The sequence below is a fragment of the Antedon bifida genome, chromosome 4 (assembly GCF_963402885.1).
Source record: "Antedon bifida chromosome 4, ecAntBifi1.1, whole genome shotgun sequence".
NCBI classification, from domain to species: domain Eukaryota; kingdom Metazoa; phylum Echinodermata; class Crinoidea; order Comatulida; family Antedonidae; genus Antedon; species Antedon bifida.
In genome coordinates this window covers 5,004,523-5,025,410 of record NC_136229.1, presented here as the reverse complement: position 1 = coordinate 5,025,410, position 20,888 = coordinate 5,004,523, and the positions used below count along the sequence as shown (strand labels likewise).

At 35.1% G+C, this 20,888-nt stretch overlaps 3 protein-coding genes across 3 annotated transcripts; 2 read left to right on the top strand and 1 right to left on the bottom strand.

Annotated features, from left to right (window-relative positions):
• Positions 1-343: 343 nt before the first annotated feature.
• On the top strand, positions 344-12,113 carry LOC144841259 (solute carrier family 2, facilitated glucose transporter member 8-like). The gene is made up of 8 exons (XM_078697522.1): positions 344-452; positions 1,020-1,176; positions 1,697-1,903; positions 2,138-2,237; positions 2,827-3,041; positions 9,589-9,847; positions 10,369-10,751; positions 11,091-12,113. The coding sequence occupies exons 1-8, from the start codon at positions 403-405 to the stop codon at positions 11,259-11,261; spliced, it is 1,542 nt and encodes a 513-aa protein (XP_078553648.1). The 5' UTR covers positions 344-402; the 3' UTR covers positions 11,262-12,113.
• LOC144840921 (uncharacterized) lies at positions 3,841-7,210 on the bottom strand. Its single transcript, XM_078697010.1, has 5 exons — positions 7,144-7,210; positions 6,724-6,771; positions 6,010-6,054; positions 5,374-5,536; positions 3,841-4,716 (listed from the first exon to the last, which is right to left on the bottom strand). The coding sequence occupies exons 1-5, from the start codon at positions 7,208-7,210 to the stop codon at positions 3,912-3,914; spliced, it is 1,128 nt and encodes a 375-aa protein (XP_078553136.1). The 3' UTR covers positions 3,841-3,911.
• A 139-nt stretch (positions 12,114-12,252) lies between the features above and the next one.
• Positions 12,253-19,997, top strand: LOC144841260 (solute carrier family 2, facilitated glucose transporter member 8-like). The gene is made up of 8 exons (XM_078697523.1): positions 12,253-12,415; positions 13,022-13,178; positions 13,679-13,885; positions 14,465-14,564; positions 15,261-15,475; positions 15,865-16,123; positions 16,808-17,118; positions 17,964-19,997. The coding sequence occupies exons 1-8, from the start codon at positions 12,357-12,359 to the stop codon at positions 18,138-18,140; spliced, it is 1,485 nt and encodes a 494-aa protein (XP_078553649.1). The 5' UTR covers positions 12,253-12,356; the 3' UTR covers positions 18,141-19,997.
• Positions 19,998-20,888: the final 891 nt, after the last annotated feature.

Here is a 20,888-nt window from a genome sequence, read left to right as displayed (position 1 = left end):
CGATCGAGACCATCCTCCCATTTTAATTTTATCAATTTTATGTATTATTTATAATAGAGTTCTTTGTTGGTTAAATGGGTTAATTAGTTGCTTTCCAATTCAATTGTTTTGTTTCTATTTTTGTCTTAAATAGTGCAATATAATATATAGGCCTACCCTCTATATTAGTTACTTTATTACTGTCGTGTTATTGTATGATGTGTCATGACCGCCCGGTCAACCATTAACACTCCGCATTCAAAACACAATCACGTGTTGAATAGTAGGCTTGGGCGGACCAATAAGCACTGCCTCTGTTAGTGTTATAATTTATATCAAATCTACGCATTGTATGTGATTCTCCCGTATTTCCATTTTGTGTTTACTTTATTCAGACTTTTGCTGCAATAGACAACAGGCGTTATGGCTACTTTGGGGACCCCAGAAGCGGAGTCATTGGTCACAGAAAGAAGGTAAGCCGTTAATAATATGTTCTGAGGAAAGTTTTTTTTCTCTTAGTATCTAAACATAAAATAAGTAATTATATTTCTCCATGGTTTAAATGTTTGTAGTTTCTACTGAATGTATGTTATACCCAAAATCAAAATGTACCAAAACGAACAACTGGAGAAATTATGCCACCAAGTAACTATACTTTTTACTAGACCTACCGTAAAATCGTTCAGAAATGATGTGTATTGTAATCAAAATTCTTGGTGGTGCCGGCATGCCAAGGCTATCAAACAACGTTCTTTGTTCTCGATAATGAAGACCTTCACTTGTTTGACCTGACTGTGTCTACCCTCATATTATTTCTGTAGCCTACAACAGTTTTATGAAATATGTTATGTTTTAGTATAAAAACAAATGATAATCTCATCTTGGCTGTTCAGTCGTTTTTACCCCATGACATTATAATATCTCTACAGTATGTTTACTATACCCGCACATCTAAATGCCATACAAGAGCTAGATTATACTATTTCGTACCGTAGGCTTACCAATAATATTATGCGAAAATTATTATTTGTCTTTTATAGTGTAAAACCAAGGCATAGGAATCTTTACCTGGCGGCGTTGATTGCTTTGAATGGCCCAACTATGATCGGTTTCACGTTGGCATTTACGTCTCCGGCCGTCCCTGATATGGAGGACAGAAATGTACTAACAACGGACACGCAAATTTCCTGGTTTAGTGTAAGCGTATTGCGTATAGATATCAAGGCTATCCCACAACCTTGCGTAGATATAGACTATTCATTTGTCACTGAATAACTACTGGGTATTTCGATCACATTTAACAAAATATCTATTGTCATTTTTTTTTAATGATGTATTGTCCCACAAGGACATGACAAATGAAGATTACTAAAATCAGACTTTAAATAGGCAATTTTGCAGTTTTAATAAAGTTTTATTCACTTCTGTAAAAAAAAATTATTTCACTTTAAAAAAGACAAAAGAAACGTTTAATTTTAACCAAAAACATTTTTTTTCAGTTTTTGGTCAAATTGAATAACTATTATGCGACATTAAAATGGCATATTCAAACAAAATATGGGGACAATTCTTTAATGAAATTGTTTTTAATTTAAATTAAAGTTGCATCATATAGGCCTATATCAACATTTAGACTCACGCTCTTAAAAGTTAAAACATTGTCTGTCTTTAACTCTTTATCTCTTTATCTATAATCGTACCCTTTCTTTGATTTTAGTCACTGATGGCCATAGGGGCAATTATTGGTGGTCCTGTTGCTGGCTATTGCCTCAGTCATTATGGTCGCAAGTTCACTATGATGCTGTGTAATTTACCACTTGCGTTCGGCTATGGGCTTATAGCATCTCTTGATAATGTAGCATCGTTGTATGTTGGACGTATACTGACTGGCATTGGAACCGGGATGTTTTCTCTCTCCACCCCGGTACGTTTACACAGCTAATAGTATTTTTATTATTCAATGTGTTTGTATTTTGCAAATAAAGAAATAATAAGTTCATATTTACATTGAACAAACGCCGATTAGACATACTCAATCTGACTTTAGAGATCTTGCAAAATGTAAATAGCTTGTCTAATTTTTGTTGTTCGTTCTCTTATACTTCAATATTTACTTTTCTATATTTATGTAATTCTTTTTTTTTATTCAACATCATAGGTGTATATATCAGAATTGTCAAGTCCTAACCTTCGAGGGTTTTTAGTAGGTGGTGTTCAGATGTTTCTAGGATTTGGCTTGGTTATTGTGAATGCATTAGGTACGATATTCCTATATTGTTTTACAGTCGGAAGCTATATATGCCTACATAATAAATATAAACGACTCGTGATAACAATTGATGTGTTTGACCTGTCACTGTTCTTTTGATAATTTCCATGCTGGGATCGATCCCGTGCAACAAAGCTGTTGGCTTGAGTCCCTGCTGAATAGGCTATGCGCCCTGCGTAGCCTAATTGTCTTACCAGGGTTAACTTGCGCTTTAGGCCTAAGCTTGCCTTGGTGGGCCTACTACAAATGTCCATGCTGGGGTGTACCATGTTTAAAAGTTGACTTGAGTCCCTTAGTGAATATGCGCCTACTTGCGTAGCCCAATTCTTTTACCAGGATAGCTTGCGCTTTAGGCTTGATGCAGCGCAAGTACTGTCGGCTTATCATAAAGCTTGATTCCAACGTGGACGCAATACGGTGCGCTAACGTACTTGCGTTGCGTCCGCCGAGTGGGAACCAAACTATACAGTATAACAGTGTATTTTCATTATATAAGCGTACTTTTGCGTACGGTTTTTTGCATATGCAACATCCCGGAACAATACATTACGTATTAACATTGTAAATTTCTCTCTCAGGTATAACACTGTCTTATGTTTGGCTAGCAGTCGTTGGCAGTGCGTTATCAACTGTTATTTTGATGTTGTTATTGTTTATGCCAGAAACGCCCCATTACTGTATTGGTAAAAACGACCGTTCGCGGGCTTTGTCCACATTAAAGTGGTTACGAGGAGATGCCTATGACGTCGAAAGAGAATACAAAGAAATTGCTGAGGCTACAAAGTCGAACTCGGTAAGTTCTAGGTCTTTTTTATGTACAATTGTGAATTCGAAGTGAACTGTGACTTCCAGTGTGCAGAATGCGGCCATGAAATCAGAGCGTAACAAATCTCTGTATTTAAGAATCGGTGTTGTGATTACTTTCCCAACTACTACGATTTTATTACATAAAGCCGCCAAACCATGGTGGAAAATAAGCGGGTATTATGATAGTGACTAGCCTAGTCTACACGTGCCAACTGTTTTGCTACTGAGGCTTACCCGGAGAGTTAATTTACTAGTACAGTAGGCCAGCCGCCTTAAAGCATCCAGTAAGCGTAACATGTTAAAAGAGGTAAAATACAACATTGATGAAAAGAGAGTTGAATTCGTGTTATAAAAAGTGTTTATTATTACACGTCGACATTCGATTACATTTCCTATCAATAATACGTAGTTATTATTGTACCAATTTAAACGGCGATTGTAAATGAATGTAAAAGAGATTTCAAACGAGAAATTTATTTTAGAATATCGATTACAAATAAATATCCAATATTTAAACAGCTTTTAAAAACTTTTAAACTTTTAAAAACCCTTTTAACAAATATTTTCACCCTCGATAAACCCTATTCAATTCAGATCCATATATTTTATGACCTGTCACTCTCACTTTAATTGATCTTTTTTATTTTATTTATTTCATGGATTACTTGTATTTTTATGTGAAGCCCTTAAAGGTCCAACTTGACTTATTATTATGTAAAATGAGAACAAATATTATTATTACAATTCTTTTTTCAATTGATTTTAACATTTTTCGTTAAGTTTTAATTGATGAGGATGAGTAAAATATAAGAATATAAAATATGGATGGAAAAGAGTTGCCAATAAGCCTAGAGTTTTAAGCCTTTTGGTTGATTGATATGTATTTGATGCCGTCATCTGGATTATGGCACAACAAATCATCGCCACCATCTCCATTCACATCTGAAACTAACACATTATTGCCTGAAGTACACCAGTTTTGTTTACGGCTCCAACCTTTTGACGAGAACGAACCGTTGTACAGAGAGAATGCTATCCAGTATGGACCATTGGTATCGCTGCACATGATGTCGTCGCGGTTATCTTTATTGAAATCTCCGACGCTGAGCTTAGAGTTCGAATGCTTGCACCAACCAAGACTTCTACTCCACGTGATAGAGGTGAATCCGCCAGTTGCTGTTGCTGCTGCTACATATATGTAACCATTTGAGTAGTCGTGGCAGAGCATATCAGCTCTTCGGTCTCCGTTGAAATCTCCAGTAAAAAGTCTCTGATTTGTACCCTTGCACCAGCTCATGCTTCGTGTATAACACGCTGAGGTAGAAAATGTGCCATCATATCTGGCGTACGATATTTTTATGTAACCCGTACTTTCTGTGTGGCACAGTATATCATCTCGGCCATCCGCGTTGAAGTCGGCAACATAGAGTGTTTCAGTAGACCCCTTACACCAGTTCATGTTATAATACCAAGGGGTAACAGTGAATACACCCCCGGGTTGTGCCTTAGCTACCCACTTCTGGCCAGTTTGAGGAACATGGCACAGCATATCGGATCGACCATCGCCGTTGAAGTCGCCTATGAACAGTTCATATCCGTTTTGGTGGCAAAATGCCATCTCCCTTCGCCACGACCGGTCACCATTAAACGAGCCATCGCAACTTTAAATAGAAAAAAGAAGAATGTAATATCAACTAAAACATAATCAGATTATCATCAAACACTACTATTATTGTAATTAGTCAATACAATTTATTTTTGTTAATAAAAAAAAGAGTTAAATTTAGGCCCTATATTTAATATTCATGGTATCGCAAGTTGACGGCTTCTTCTTATTCTGGATTTACACCATACCGTTAGCGCTACACACAACAGGTCATGATAGTATGGCTTTGATCTTGGTTTTCTGTAAAGGTATAGTCTGGGTTCCAGACGTACGGAGTTTGACTTAATCTTAGTTAAAAGATAAATATTTTGGCACATATGGCGTTTCATACATATACTACTTGAGCTTGTATACAAACATCGAAAATTAAAAGCCTCGAAATAAAATAACTACATACTTGGGGCAAGTCTAGTAAAAAGGTACTGTGCCAAGACCTGCTTGGACTGGGGCTTAATACAACGGCACTCAAATACAGTAAATTGAGTTTCTTAAGTGTGGCGATTGTTTTACTGTCACTCATTTGTCTGCGGCTATGATTTATTTGAATGAGCCCTTAATACCTTAGAATAAAACCCTTAGAAAATCTCATATACACTCTATTGAAATACTACTTTCGATTTCTATGAAAGATTACAGGAGTGTTTTTTATTACCTTGCATAGTAAATCCGCTTTGAGCCAGTCTTCGAGTCGTGAAACAACAAGTCCTCGTTGCCGTCACCATCGAAGTCGCCCGTATACGGGATGTTTTCGGTTCCTACGCAGAATCCCATCTCAAGTGTGAAGGTTGTACCCAGAAATACATCATTCGTGGAAACTGAATAGTTATATAATGTAAATAGTTATTATGGAATAATAATACCTTAACATTTGGTGATTGGATTGTTGATTGGCAGACTTATAACATGACAGTCGTCAATCTTCCTCACGCTGAAAGTGCGCGTTTAATGTAATTTTTTCTTTTGTTTATTTTATATTCATCTCAATACAAACACAAATTTAAAAGAAAAGAAAAAAACCTTTTAAAATAACCAATATGAATCAAACCGAAAAAACAAAAGGGATCTTAACTAACATATTCATCATCGTTTAATGTTACATTTGTTTTATATACAAATCATGAGAAACAAAATTGTTAAGTTTTATTAGCCTACAATCCATGTTCACAATAGACCCTTTTTACGTTTATGTGCCTCAAAACGTAAACGTATCTAGCAAAAATCGAAAGGAATTGTACAAAACAGAGCTAACCGTTAAACAAAATATTAAAAACTATGAATATCTGATTACCTGCTTTGGTGGAAATGCTTTTTTCATCCGGTTCTGGCACACTCTCTGAAAAAATTAATAATTAATTTATACTACCAATAGTGTAGGCCTACTTCGGAGAGAAACATCCAGAATAATCGTAAACGTAAATAGTTATATTCGTAATATTACCGTAAAGCCGTTGAGATAAGCAATTGGCCTACAAGTCACTTTGTTTTATTTTATTTACTTTTTTATTTATTCGGTATAAATACTCAAAATGCAACAGAAGTTGAAATTCTTATGAGATTACAAAAAATAACAATAAAAAGTCAAAATATAATAAAAATACAAAACGTCAAACGTTAAGCCTATACGAAAAAATAAAAACAACCATCATATAAAAATTGCACAAAGTTATAATCAATCATTATTGTAAAATCTTAAATTAGAAATATTCTTATTTAAATATATATATAATACATTTATACAGGGTTAAAGTTAGTTAGATTTTCGGCGTCAAAGACAAGGTGTCAGGTACAGAAAACACAACTTATGTTAAAACGAATTTAGACCGACGTTAAGGTGAAAATATACACAAACATTCTCCCCTTTAAATACGTATAGTAGTTTTTAAACAAATATAATTTGTTATAAGGAACAAACTTTGTTTCCTTTCTGCTAATTTTTCAATTGGAACGCAGCAAGCTTTTTGGATACAAAATAACTCTATAACATCGTATGTGTTTACCTTACCTTTTTTGGTGGAAATGCTTTTTTCGGCCGGGTGCTTTGCCACGCTCGCTGAAATAATATAAGTAACAGTAAGTAGTACAATATTTAACATTATGCCAGGGAAGAGTGAAACATTCATTCTTCCCTGCCCTGATTATACTGTTATGATGCACGACAATACAAAACATGTGTCGGTAACATTATGTCGGCAATTTAAAGAGAACATTGCTATTATGGAGATCACAATATCAAACTATTCCCAATTGAATTACCAATGTTCTTAAAATGAGCACAGAGATCGACTGAGCTAGGCCTACTTAGAGAGATGTTGGGTGTCTCACAAAGTTTGCGTTAAAACCTGACCAGAACAGACCATTCGAGTGTGGTGATCTTAGGCCCTATACATGCCTACTTGTTTTGACAATTCTGTTAAAAACTTACCTGCTCCAGATGTATGCAGCGTGTATGTCAGACAGAGAAGCAACACTAACGTCATTGAGCGAGTCATCTTGTATAGTTATGCTGCACCTTCAGAAGTAGAAATGATGTTAAGGTGTTTGGTACCGCTTATATACCTTTGGTCTCGGGGAAAATATAAATGCCATAAATAATAATTATTCAACGAGATTTGAACATTGATAACAGATTACAGTCGCACATCCGGAGGGCACAAACATTTAAAGACAAATAAACAGATAAGAGACAAACACTTATAAAGTAGAAAGCGTCATAAAAAAATCCCCAACTCATAAATATCCTTAAAGTTGGGTAATGGGTAGAGGTAACATGCCACCATTAGGTGAGGCAATGAAGGTTCGAATCCAACGCTGCTTGCGTCCATGAAGCGCTTTCGGTAGGCCTCAAGATGGTAATACTTGGGTTTCTTTTGTCAGTGTAGTAGGCCTAATGATTAATTTTAATTATTATTTGGCCCATAAACTATAGACAACAGATAAGAGACACACATAAAGTAGAAAGCGTCGATAAATAATCAAACACACATAGACTTATACAGTCATTCGGATCGATATAAATGTGTGAAGGGGTAGAGGTAAAGTGCCATTAGAGGAGAGACAAGTCATGTACCCCTTCAGCACAAGATATAATACTGTACATGGACATGATGATGTCATTGACTAGACTACCATATTTGGGCATATCACTACCATGTTTCGGCACATCACACTAGTTTGATAGTGTAGAGAGAGGTTTACTGTACATGTTACTGTAATAAGGAATCGATTTTATTAACGCGATCCAATTTCTACAATAAAAAAAAAACTTTTTTTAAAAAAAATTTCTTTTACATATTGGGAATATTAAAAACATTCAACTTTAAAAATCTGTCAATATAATTGTTGGTGTCAATAAAGATGTCTAATTGATTGTTTTACAATCTACAAATCATCATGGACATGGACAAGAAAAATTGTTATTATAATTTTACATGTACCGTGTGTTATTGAAATGAAATAAAAGTTGAACGACCCACAAAAGAAAAAATAAATAAAGAGATGAAGTGTGAAATATATTATACTCTTTTTATATAGTATTTACTCATGATAGTCAGGTAATCCGGCCGAGTGTTATCTTGTGTTTGTTTTGCGATTCGGTTTTTCAGCAAGACCAATAGATATATATTTGTTATATCTGTGAATACACTCATGGTTACGGATACAAAAAGGGGAATCAGAGATATTTTTCAAAAATAAATGAGGTCATCCATCATATTGTATTTGATGACCTCATTGGTAGATACGCATATTATATCATTCTTGGTTTATTACTGATGACATATATCACATAAATGTTAATAGTCATCTAGCATATTGTATTTGATTGACCTCATTGGTAGATACGCATGTTCAGAGATATGGGTATAGTTCTTGGTTTATAACGTATATGACGTGAAAAGGTATATAATTTCAATGATAATGTAAACAGATAATGTGTGAATTACCACCATTGTAAATATGCACAGTACTGTAAAGGTTAACCTACATTTGACAATTATCCACCCCGGGGGATGGGGTGGGGGCGGGGAAGCAATGGGTTTATCAAAATGACAGAATTCTATACTGGAAAAGTTTAAACTACATTTGAACCACCCCCTGGGAAGGGAGATTGAGTGTGTGAATTATTAAAATAATTTACCGTATTTATTCGAATAAACGCCGCTTTGAATAAACCCCCTCTCCCTTCGAACAAATGCCCCGCCACGTGCATTAGGCCTATATACATTTATATTTGTTGTCGAATTCATTGATTGACATAATCTACATTTTGATACAATTTTGACTGTATTTTATCTATCTTCAAAAAATAAACACCTCCCCCAAATGAACTCCTCCCTAAAAACCCTCCTGAACAATAAACGCCCACGGAGAGGGGGTTTGGGGTTGAGGGCTAAGCGTAAAGGATGACAATTACATACATTTACGTTTTGGATTGGCGGTGTGGGTTACCCGCTTGGGGATCTTTTCTATAGTTAACAATAACAAATAGTTAAAGATGTATTGTCCCCCAAAAATATGAAAAATGAAGATTAATTAAATCAGACTTTGAATAGGTTATTTTGTAGTTAATAAAGTTAATCCCTTCCGTAAAAAAAAAACCAAAAAAAATAATGTTTTCCCATATAAAATGACAAAAAAAATGGTCAAATTCAACCAAAAACCCATTGGCTGGCAGCCAATTTGACTATTTTTTGCTTTAAATTACACTTTTTTCATGTACATACATTTTTTTTCGATCCAATTTTTGTTCAAAGTGGATAACTTTTATGTGACACTAAAATGGCATATTCAACAAAACAAAATGTTTGGAATTATTTTTTCAGGGGGAAAATACATCTTTAACTATATATATGTATTATATTATTCATAGGAGGAGTTTCAGTACATAGAGTTCCTGCAGCCAAACATCTACATACCACTGGGAATCAGTATCATGTTGATGGTATTCCAGCAGTTCAGTGGAATCGGCCCGGTTACGTTCTACTCCGTCACTATCTTCCAAACGGCATCACCGTCCTTGGACGACAACGTCGCGGCGATAATCATAGCCGCCGTGCAAGTCGTGGCAACATTTATTTCTATGTTGCTCATTGAAAGGACTGGTCGGAAAATACTTCTTATTGTTGCAGGTAATTGTATTGCACTTTGTTTTACTAAAGCTCTGTCTACACTATCAAACTAGTTTGACAAAAAAATTGTGGTGTGCCCAAATATGGTAGTGATATGATAACATCATGTCCATATATGGGCACATCACATTGTTTGTCACATAATGTGTAGACTGAGATAAATATTATAAACGTAACGGAAAAACATTATGGGATACAAATACATATTGCTAAGCTCTGTCTACACCATCGTTTTCAAACTAGTTTGATATAGGTAGACAGAGCCTTAGGTAGTATAATGTTTGAAACGTTTTCTAAAAACTCAATAGTACGAATGGGCAAAACGTTACAGTTAAATAAGGGACGAACGAACATTACGCAGTTCCTCAATACATTTTTCGTTTCCTTCATTTCCTATGGTCATCACAATGGCTGCCGGATTAAGATCGTCTGATCAGAGTTTAGAGAGACCTTCCGTATTATGTCGGTTTAGAATGTGTTTTTTTTTAAATAACCAAATAATGTGTATATTGTCCATACAGGGATTGGAATGTGTATAAGCACGACAACGTTTGGTTTATACTATCAATTGACAGAAGTCACCACAAACAGTGGCACAATAAATAACCTAGAGATTACGATGACATCTATCGACGGCAACGTCAACATGTCCACAGTAGTAGACGAACTTTCATATTCAACGACGGCAACCACGTCATCACCAACAACGTTAGATTTGACGTGGTTGTCGTTGAGCAGCCTGGTTGTGTTTACGTCATCGTTTGCGTTGGCATGGGGTTCTATACCGTGGTTGATTATGTCTGAAATCTTACCAACACGAGCAAGAGCTGCTGCTAGTGCTGTCGCGACGATGTTCAATTGGCTGTCGGCCTTTACAGTAACAAAGGAGTTTTTTGACATGTCGGTAAGTTAACTACGATTAACTGGCGATAACGATATAATATAAACGATTTTTTACGTCGTGTCGTCACATTTCATACACAATAGAATCGTATCGTTATAATAGTCCTAGTATGAACTACTATATACATGGTTTTAAACTGAAACGCTATCGTCACGTCGTCGTAATATAAAAAATATTTTAACATTGTGATGATCATAATATTTTATCATAATTTAATCTTTATCATAACTTCGATATTAGGTCGTTGTCATTATCATGCCTCCAGCATGCCAATTATTATCAGAGGCAGTCATTATCACGTCACACAAATTTAAGTATTGTTTTGTTTTTGTCTTTTAGGCTGCTATGACGGATGCTGGAGTCTTCTGGTTCTATGGAGGCATGTGTTTTCTAAGCGTCATATTTGTGACGTTTTGTGTGCCGGAAACCAAAGGAAAGTCGTTAGAAGAAATATCAACTACGTTTGACCGTGGCAGCAAATATAAAGTTTGCTACGATTGTCTTACATAATGATGTGACGGAATTACGATGTTGACAATTATTACATTTTGGCAACACTGGTAAAGATAATAATTATTACCTAAATCATGATGATTAATATTGTTATTATTATTTATGCCTATTCATACAAAATATAATATAAGTCAACAAACACGACGCAAGGAGAAAATATAAAATCATAGTCACTAGCTGCTAGAAAAGCACAAAAGCAGCCTAAGCCACTGTCACCAATTAGGTGTGTACCTCCAACCAGTGACTAAGTAATACAAATAATAAAATAATATAGATGATAACTAAAAGTTAAAATCTTAAAAATATTACTTAATTATAATTAAGCCTATAGTTTATATATGTAAAATTAGTTTATAAATAAACAACTATAAAATAAAATTATTTTTAATTTACATTAAAATATGTTTAAATGTTAAGTACAAAGTACTGTAATTTTTTTATTCCAATTTTTAATTAACTTAATCGACGGGTAAGTAATCTTCCCTTATGTTACTTTTAAATGTAGGCCTACTCTATTTTAATAAGATAAGCATTTCTTAAATCCATGGGTAATGCATCCCAAAGTCTACAAAACCATAGAGGTAAACAATATAATGCACTGTCAGTCCGAGCTTTAAATCTTTTAAATGTTAATATTTTTTAGTGATGACGATATTGATATTTAAGTAGTCATTGTTTTGCTTTACATATAAATGAGATGATCATCATGATAAGATCATCATCATCATCAATGAAAACGATGTTTTTAAAATTGTATGTAGCAATAGGCGTACTAGCATGTATAGAATTGAAAGAAAATTCTATTTTTTCATTGAAATAAAAGATACAGTATTACTACTAAAACATTAAATACGATTGTGAGGAGTGATTTATTTTGGCACTTTGGCGCGCCATACGTGTTTAGCGCCCTCTTAAAAAGTTAAGCCTTGTGATCAAAGATCTTATATGCTTGTGTGATCGATCGATGATTGTCGATTGAGCAAGCTGATTCACGAGACTGCATTTCTTTATTTGCCTTACCGCCGGGGCCTAGCCTAGATTTCTTTCTTCAGTGACTAGCCTAGGCCTAGTCTAGGCTCTTAGTCGGAAATCATGTCAACTTTAATTGTTGCTGAACAGAATGAGGCACTCTTGACAATCAATCAAAACAGGTTGGTATGAAGATATGATGGCCTACCTATAGGGCCAGGCCTACCTAACTAATTGCTAGGCCTTGTTTGTGGCGTTATAGTTAGGTAGATAGAGGGCCTAGGCCTAGCCTATTCCTTGACCTTTCTAATACTGTAGGCGGGCCGTATAGGTAGGCCTAGCCAACAAAGGCTTCAAGCCTTAGCTGAGGACTAGATAGGCCTAGTAGTAGCCTAGTTAATCAGGCTTCCCTCAATAAATAGAATAGGCCTACTATACTATTACTAGGGCCTAGGCCTATACACTAATACGGATCAGGTGCCGTTTTAATACTATACTACTAGGCCTAGTCTAAGTAATACTAGGGGCCTAATAGTAATATTTAATTAAATTACTACAGATTAGTTAGTAGGCCTGTCTAGCCTAGTTAGGGCCTAGGTACTTTCTGTACTTCGCCTAGCTAGAGCCTAGGCCTACATTTTATAAAAATACTGGTTTTTGTTTGTGATGTAATTATAATAATTTTTGTTGTAAGTAAACAATTATAATGTATAATATTAAAATAAAAAGGTAGGCCTAGAGGTGGTGATTATTTCTTGATATTTTATTCAATAAAAATTGCGTTTCAGTCAGAAGCCATTACACAAGAACCAGTACATAACAACGCTTGTAGTCCTTCTAGCACCAATTCTCATGGGCTATACTTTGGGTTATTCATCACCAGCATTACCTGATCTTGTTGATAATAAAATACTTACATCCGATGGCCAACAAGCATGGTTTGGAGTAAGTATTGCATTGAAATAGCGGGTGGTGGGAGGGGAAGTTTGATTTGAACAAGGATATTGTGGGGTAAGGTTTCTTAAGGCTTGGTTACCACTAGGGCGCAGCGCAAAAACATAAGCACAATGCATGTTATTTGGAACAAATGTTTTAGCAAGAATTTCTTGATATCTGTACTTCTGTTTTGTTAAAAACATTTAAAAAAAACACTTCTTCCTAGTTCCAGTATGAACAAAATAAAAAATTGAGTTTTTACAGTAATTTGCAGATAATGATATCTTTCTTCAATGCTCATAACCTAATAATAATCAAAACCTTTTAGGTTAGAAACTTGTTTCTCAGTTTGTCGACCCTCCTGTATTTTTTATTCATTTTATATTATGCATTTATTTATATTTTTAGAGGAAATAAATATATTATTATAACCTTTGTATTGATTTTGATAATTCTGTATTTGTATTATATACATTTTCTAATTCATTTTTGATAATTTATAATTTCAGTCCATGGTTGCTATTGGTGCCATTTTTGGCGGGCCGATTGCCGGTGTGTCGATAAACAAGTTAGGTCGCAAGTATTCCGTGATGATATGTGCCTTTCCATATGCAGTCGGATATGCCATGATTGCGTCGGTGAATAGTGTAGCAGCTCTATATGTTGGACGGATACTGACGGGTGTGGGAGCTGGAATGACATCTTTGGCAACTCCTGTAAGTTTTTTAACAATATTGGGTTTCAATTTATTTATTCAAATAATTCCAGCACACAATCACAGGATTCATAGAAATAAAAAGAGATAAAGGGAAGAAAATGAATGCTTAATTTGTAATCATTAACAGAAGTGAGTTTTGCTTGTGGGGCGTATTACTGTATGGTGTGGTGTACTGTATGTTTATGTGAATTTTTCATTTGTTCTTTCCAATTCAAGTGAAAAAAAAAGAGGATCTTTTGGTTGTGCCTGACAAAGGCAATAAAAATAAATAACAAAAACAAAATTGTTTAAAAACATTGCTTTAACTGTAGAGTTTAAAGTCATATGGCATTCCTTATTGGTCCAGTAACTGAAAATGTGTCTTATATTTGTGTTTTTTTCTTAATGAAAACTAAAAACTATTTTCATTGAAACCATGTTGAATTTCAATTATTACTTATTTATTCAATCCTTCAATTAGTTTAAATTAATTTGTACCACACGTTTATAAAAATATGGATTCTGGTTTTGCACACCATACGGATAGTTGAATTCTATGAATGCAAGGTGTTTTCAAATTTTATTTTATGCTTCAAAGGTTTACATAGCGGAAATATCAAGTCCAGATATACGAGGTGCTCTTGGTGCAAGCTTCCAGCTTTCTGTAACATTAGGTGTTTTTATAGTTAATGTGTTTGGTAAGTATTTATTCAACTTTGTTTTACAAGGGTATCTCTAACTGCTGTACTACAGCAGTACAGCTGACTTGAAGAGGCCCTCTTAAAACAATACAAAAATATACAAACGACATTCAAAGATATAAGAGGATACATGTGTGTGATTAAATAAAAATTTTTAAATTTAACCCCTGATCAACAGCTACTCGCCAAGACAGCTACTCGCCAAGACAGCTACTCCCCAAGACAGCTACTCCCCAAGACAGCTACTCCCCAAGACAGCTACTCCCCAAGCCAGCTACTACCCAAGACAGCTGCTACCCAAGACAGCTACTCCCCAAGACAGCTACTCCCCAAGACAGCTACTCCCCAAGACAGCTACTCCCCAAGACAACTACTCCCCAAAACAGCTACTCCCCAAGACAGCTACTCCCCAAGACAGCTACTCCACAAGATAGCTGCTCCCCAAGACGGCTACTCCCCAAGACAGCTTCTCCCAAAGACAGCTACCCACCAAGACAGTTACTCCCCAAGACAGTTCCTCCCCAAGACAGTTCCTCCCCAAGACAGCTATACTCCCCAAGACAGCTACTCCCCAAGACAGCTACTCCCCAAGACAGCTACTCCCCAAGACAGCTGTGTAAATGTTAAAACAATAAAACTAAAATTTAATCATCTTTATTAAATGTATTTTACATTTTGTTTATCTTGAATTAGGAGTTCCACTTTCCTATGTGTGGTTGGCCAATGTTGGGTGTCTCGTGTGTGCGTTACTGGTTGTACTCATGCTCTTTATGCCTGAAACGCCTCAATACTATATTATGCAACATCAACGTGATAGGGCACTCTCTGTTTTAGTATGGTTACGAGGTCCCAACTATAATTCAGATCGCGAATGTAGGGAGATTGAAGATAATACTAATTTAAAGAAGGTACAGTATGGCTATCTTTTTTATGTATAAATATATATCTATATATATAAACACATCATGCACAGAACATTTAATTCTAAACTGCCTGGCGATATACTGAAATTTAATTAATTAATTTGAAACGATAAAGATATGGAAATCTGTGAGAATGGGAAAAAGTCGCCCCAACCGAGTTTCAAACCCAGAACCTTGCTTGATATTCAATATATAAATACAAATTTGTTATTCTGTCTGTGGATTGGCCCAAATCGGTGTCTATTTGAAACGCTGGGTTTTTAGTAAAAATTATATGTATGTATGTTAAAAAAAGACCAACCCTGTTTTTTAATTGATACTGCTGCAAATCATTTTTTAGACCTTATTAATACGAATCAATTTTTCTTTTTCAGGATGATTTCCAGTATAAAGAATTTTTCAGTGCTTATTTGTACATACCGTTAACGATTAGCCTGTGTCTGATGGTGTTTCAACAGTTCAGCGGCATAAACGCTGTCATATTCTATGGCGTCACAATATTTCAGAGCGCAGCTCCATCGATTGAAGAGCATGTCGCTTCTATCATCATTACTGCTGTTCAAGTTTTGGCTACATTAGTCGCAGTGATTTTAATGGACAGGGCAGGAAGGAGAATACTTTTAATATTAGCAGGTTTGTCGTCTTTTTCATAGTTTTGTCATTTTTTTATGAGGACAACAACCCTGAATATGAGTGTGACTAAAACTTCTGCAAATTGTTAATATTTTTAAACATTTATATGAAATAAAATTTGGAGCCATTTCGCCAATACAAGGATACCATTTTAGAATTCCATAATCTTAGTATGTCAACCTTAAGCTCTGTCTACACTATCAAACAACTAGTTTGACAAAAAAATATGTGATATGCCCAAATATGGTAATGAATAACAGTGATATGACATCATCATGTCCATATATGGGCACATCACATTTTTGTCATAAAGTTTGATAGTGTAGACAGAGCTTTAGACATGGCAGATTGTATTGTATGTAACTATAGCCGTATCCACTCTGCTTTTCAAGATCTGAAAGATCTGTTTGTTTCAATATTTCCTCAAGTAAGGAAATTCAATGGCCTCTATTGCAGCCACATTGTAGTGCCTACCATTAACTTCATGGGATACCGGTACACAGGAATAGGACCCTTCTATCCCAGAAGATGTAGGCTTGCCATGAACTGGGGTGATCGATACACTGGGGTAACACTCTTCTCTCCCAGAAGATGCACTGGGTTGTTTAGTGTACTAGAATATTTATCATTGACATCAGTCACTTTTCCAGGGGTCTAAATGAGTGTTTACTTTATCCATTACAGGAATTGGAATGTGCATAAGCTCAACGACATTTGGTGTTTATTATGAACTGACCAAAAACAGTACGTCATCGGCCAACGTGTCGTTGACAAGCACCGATTTGGGAGACTCACATACTCCGGATCTCACATGGCTGTCCATGATGAGCATGATCATCTACATCACGGCGTTCTCACTTGGTTGGGGCGCGATACCATGGCTGATCATGTCCGAGATTTTTCCAACCAGAGCACGGGGAGCAGCGAGTTCAATAGCTACGGCTGTCAACTGGACTTGTGCTTTTATAGTGACAAAAGAATTCTTTGATATGGAAGTAAGTGTTTTTTTTAATGAAATTTTAACCAGTGAGTGAGTGACCTTTGGACAAAATACATTTTATTGACCTATGACTTAGGAACTGGTTACAACATGTAAATTCATTGTGCGCATATGAGAACATTAAGATGCATGCTTCCTCGATACATTTTCGACGGATCCTAGGTCCAGATGACGACCAATGACACAAAATATGAGGTCATAGGTTGTCAAAAGCTTCCCGTTAAATGAATTCTCTTCTCCCAGAAAAATTGGATATCACCTTGTCCAGTAGCTATATAACAAATAAGAAAAAATATCATAAAGACAGCTTACAAAACAAACTACATTTACCAAAGCTTTACTTTGTGTATAAAATAAAATGTTACAGTGCCCTCTATTTTGTGGTTGCAACCGCTGCTATTTCTCGGGGAAAATATTATAAATTAAAAAACGTTGATAAAAAAGTTTGTAATCATCTTTATTCTACCTTTCTCCCTAGAACAGCTTATAAAACAAAAGCCGAAGCTTTACTTTGTTTATCAAATAAAATGTTACAGTGCCCTCTATTTTGTGGTTGTAATCGCCGCTATTTTCTATGGTATCGCAATCTTTCAAAGTGCAACGCCAGCATGTCTTCTCTATCATTACCATTGTATTAATATTTTTGCATATAATTTGCACAAATGCTATGACACCAAACGGCAAATGACAAGGAAATCAACTGTACCAAAATTGACGACGCATATCAATAATTTATATTGTGCATGCAATGATTAAAAATAAGTATTAATTTAGGTTTTTTATTTTCTCGGTTGACAGAAGGGTGCTCGCACATTTATTTTATTATCTTCTTTTTCGCAGAGTGCCATGACAAGTGCGGGAGTTTTCTGGTTTTATGGCGGTGTCTGTTTAGTTGGCGTTATATTTGTCGCTGTTTGCGTTCCTGAAACAAAAGGAAAAACGCTAGAAGAAATATCCGAGTATTTTTCAAGGGACCAAAAAATTCTGGATTTCCCAATTGCGGAACAGACAAATTAGTTTTAGTTGTTTAGCTAAATTGTTTCGTTAAAATTATCATGCATACAAATTTAAAGAACTTGAATGTTGAAAGGGTAACATTAGAAATAAATAAAATGAATCACTGTCCTATCAGATAGGTGGTAATCCCCCTGATACAGAGGCTATTTTGTGAACCAGTTCACAAGGGTAACCCCCTACTCGTCTGGAATGATGAAGTTGGTTCTTTGAAGTGCACACATATATAACTGTACACTGGACCTACGGTTTATAGTCCTTATCCGAGAAGACTTCCACCATCTGAACCGTATAGCGAGTCGGCCTCGGGGCCTTGCCGATACTGTTGGCTCTTTAGGTACGGTAAACGGCGCCCCTGCCTTAACCGCTCGGCCATTTGACTCTATTAATACCATTTCAATAGATCTTCAATAAAAAGTTCCATTACAAAAGATTATGTTACATCATCTATGACATCACAACTACAAAGAAGACAAAACAATAGAGCAGAACAATTGATGTTACAGATTTTAGACGTTTTATTTCACAAAATTCACCACTTAAATTTGAAACTGGTGGCTCGTCTTCAAAAAGCAACAGTCACTAAAAATCTCAATGAAACAAAATGCATGCTTCCTATCCTATCCTATCTCAGTACTGTATATAGTATTTGAACAACATGGAATGTAAAGCTCTGCCTACACTATCAAACTGTGATAATGTTTTGTTTTTATGCGTAATGTGACACGATGATGTCATATCACTACCATATTTGGGAATATCACTACCATATTTGGGCATATCACAACTATATTTGGGAGCATCACCTTTTTTAGCAAACTAGATTGAATATTCAAACGTGTCATTGCCCAAGTGAAAGTTTTTGGGTAAATTATTCTCTTTTTTAATCATGGTGCAAACCCATGCCAAATTTATACTTGAATTTGTAAATATTTAGATATTAGATAAATATTCAATTGATTTTTCTCAATTTATTTTTATATTTGACCACTTGACCGCAATTATAAACAGCATTAATTTGTTTAAAAAAAAATTATATATGGGAATTGAAAACATATGAAAAATTATGACGGTTTTGTATGGAAGGCACAAGTAAAGAAAGTAGATAATTCCTGATTTACCAGAGAAATAGGAAAGGTATAGTAGTAGAATCACACCTTTCTTTAGGGCACCCATATTCAGGACAACTTTCCCATGAAAAAAAATGAGTGGCGATAAATATTTGGCCAACCACAATTCCGGAGACAGCCCTAAGGTGAAAATGTGTTGCCGTCCATAATGTGTCCCCTTAATAGAAATTCAACAACATACGACATCGTGTGTAACATTGTAAATTAATTACATTATGAAATTTGAACATGGGCCGCAAATTTTGAAGAACATTGCGTTATAGTATAGTTTGTCCAATCATTGATATAGGTTCAATTGAGTAAAAATACGGTCTTTTATAAGGGTGAAAGTACAGTACAGTATACATACTTTAATTAGTATATTAATTAGAGCGCTATTATATTAAGCGCACAAGTTTTCCGCCACATAGGAGACTAAAATGGTGAGCTATAGTGTATGGAAGGGGTACTAAATTTAATGAATAAAGCATGGTTTCTACTAGAGACGCAACCCAAGTACGTACACGCAACGCAAGCGTGTTGACCAATGGCAAGCGATAGTTCGAATAATACATCGTTTGTGATTGGTCAAATCACTTACGTGGCGCTTACGTCCCGTTGCGTCTCTAGTGGGGACCAAGCATTAAAGAGGGACACGTGTCACAATTAATTGAGTTAGGTGTAACATAGTTTATTGTTGCCGAGGTAAGAACTAATTGTATTCCAATAAAATAAATTAATACAATCCAAATATGTTTAGTCTGTTAATTTGAATTGAATTTGTTTATAGAGATAACACTGCATTTCTGTACCCACCCGTTCACATTTTTAATTTACATGATTTGCTTTATAAATTGTGACGTGTAAAACATTACGTGTACTTTCACACGTAGGCCCCTGATGCTTAAAGATGTAAAAAAAAAATAATGCTTTCTCATATAAAATGACAAAATAAATGGTCAAATTCAACCAAAAGTCGATTGGCTGGCAGCCAATTTTACTATTTTTTGCTTTAAATTACAGTTTTTTCAGGTAAATACATTCTTTTTTCGATTCAATTTTTTTCAAAGTGGATAACTATTATGTGACTTAAAAATAGCATTTTAAAAAAATATATATATAAACATATTTTTTCAGGGGACAATACATCTTTAATGTATGTGTGTGGGCTTTACGCATACGCTCTGTTTTAAAACCATTCCTTTCTGCATAATGTACGCGCAGATTTAGGAATCGATAATTTATTGATTACAGTCTAGAATAGAAGGGAATGTTGTGGTGGTTGGAGCTTTTAATTATGAAATGTCGAAAATTAATCCTTTAATCCGACGTGTTTGTTTTAGATTGACAATAACAATAGGCTATGTGACTATTGTATGTTAATAGTGAAATTGTAATTAAAAAATAGACCCACCATTTTGCTAACTATGCATTAACATTATTAAATTTAAACAATTAATGACCTTTATCATTACTTATTCTCCCTCTCTGCAATGGACCTGGAGTTGTACATAAATAAATAAATGAATAATATATATAAACGTTACAAATAATATATTGTACATTAAAAATATTACTAACAAATGTAATATCATGATTTCTGTATAAACGCCCCCGCGGTTTATGCACATTATTATATCAC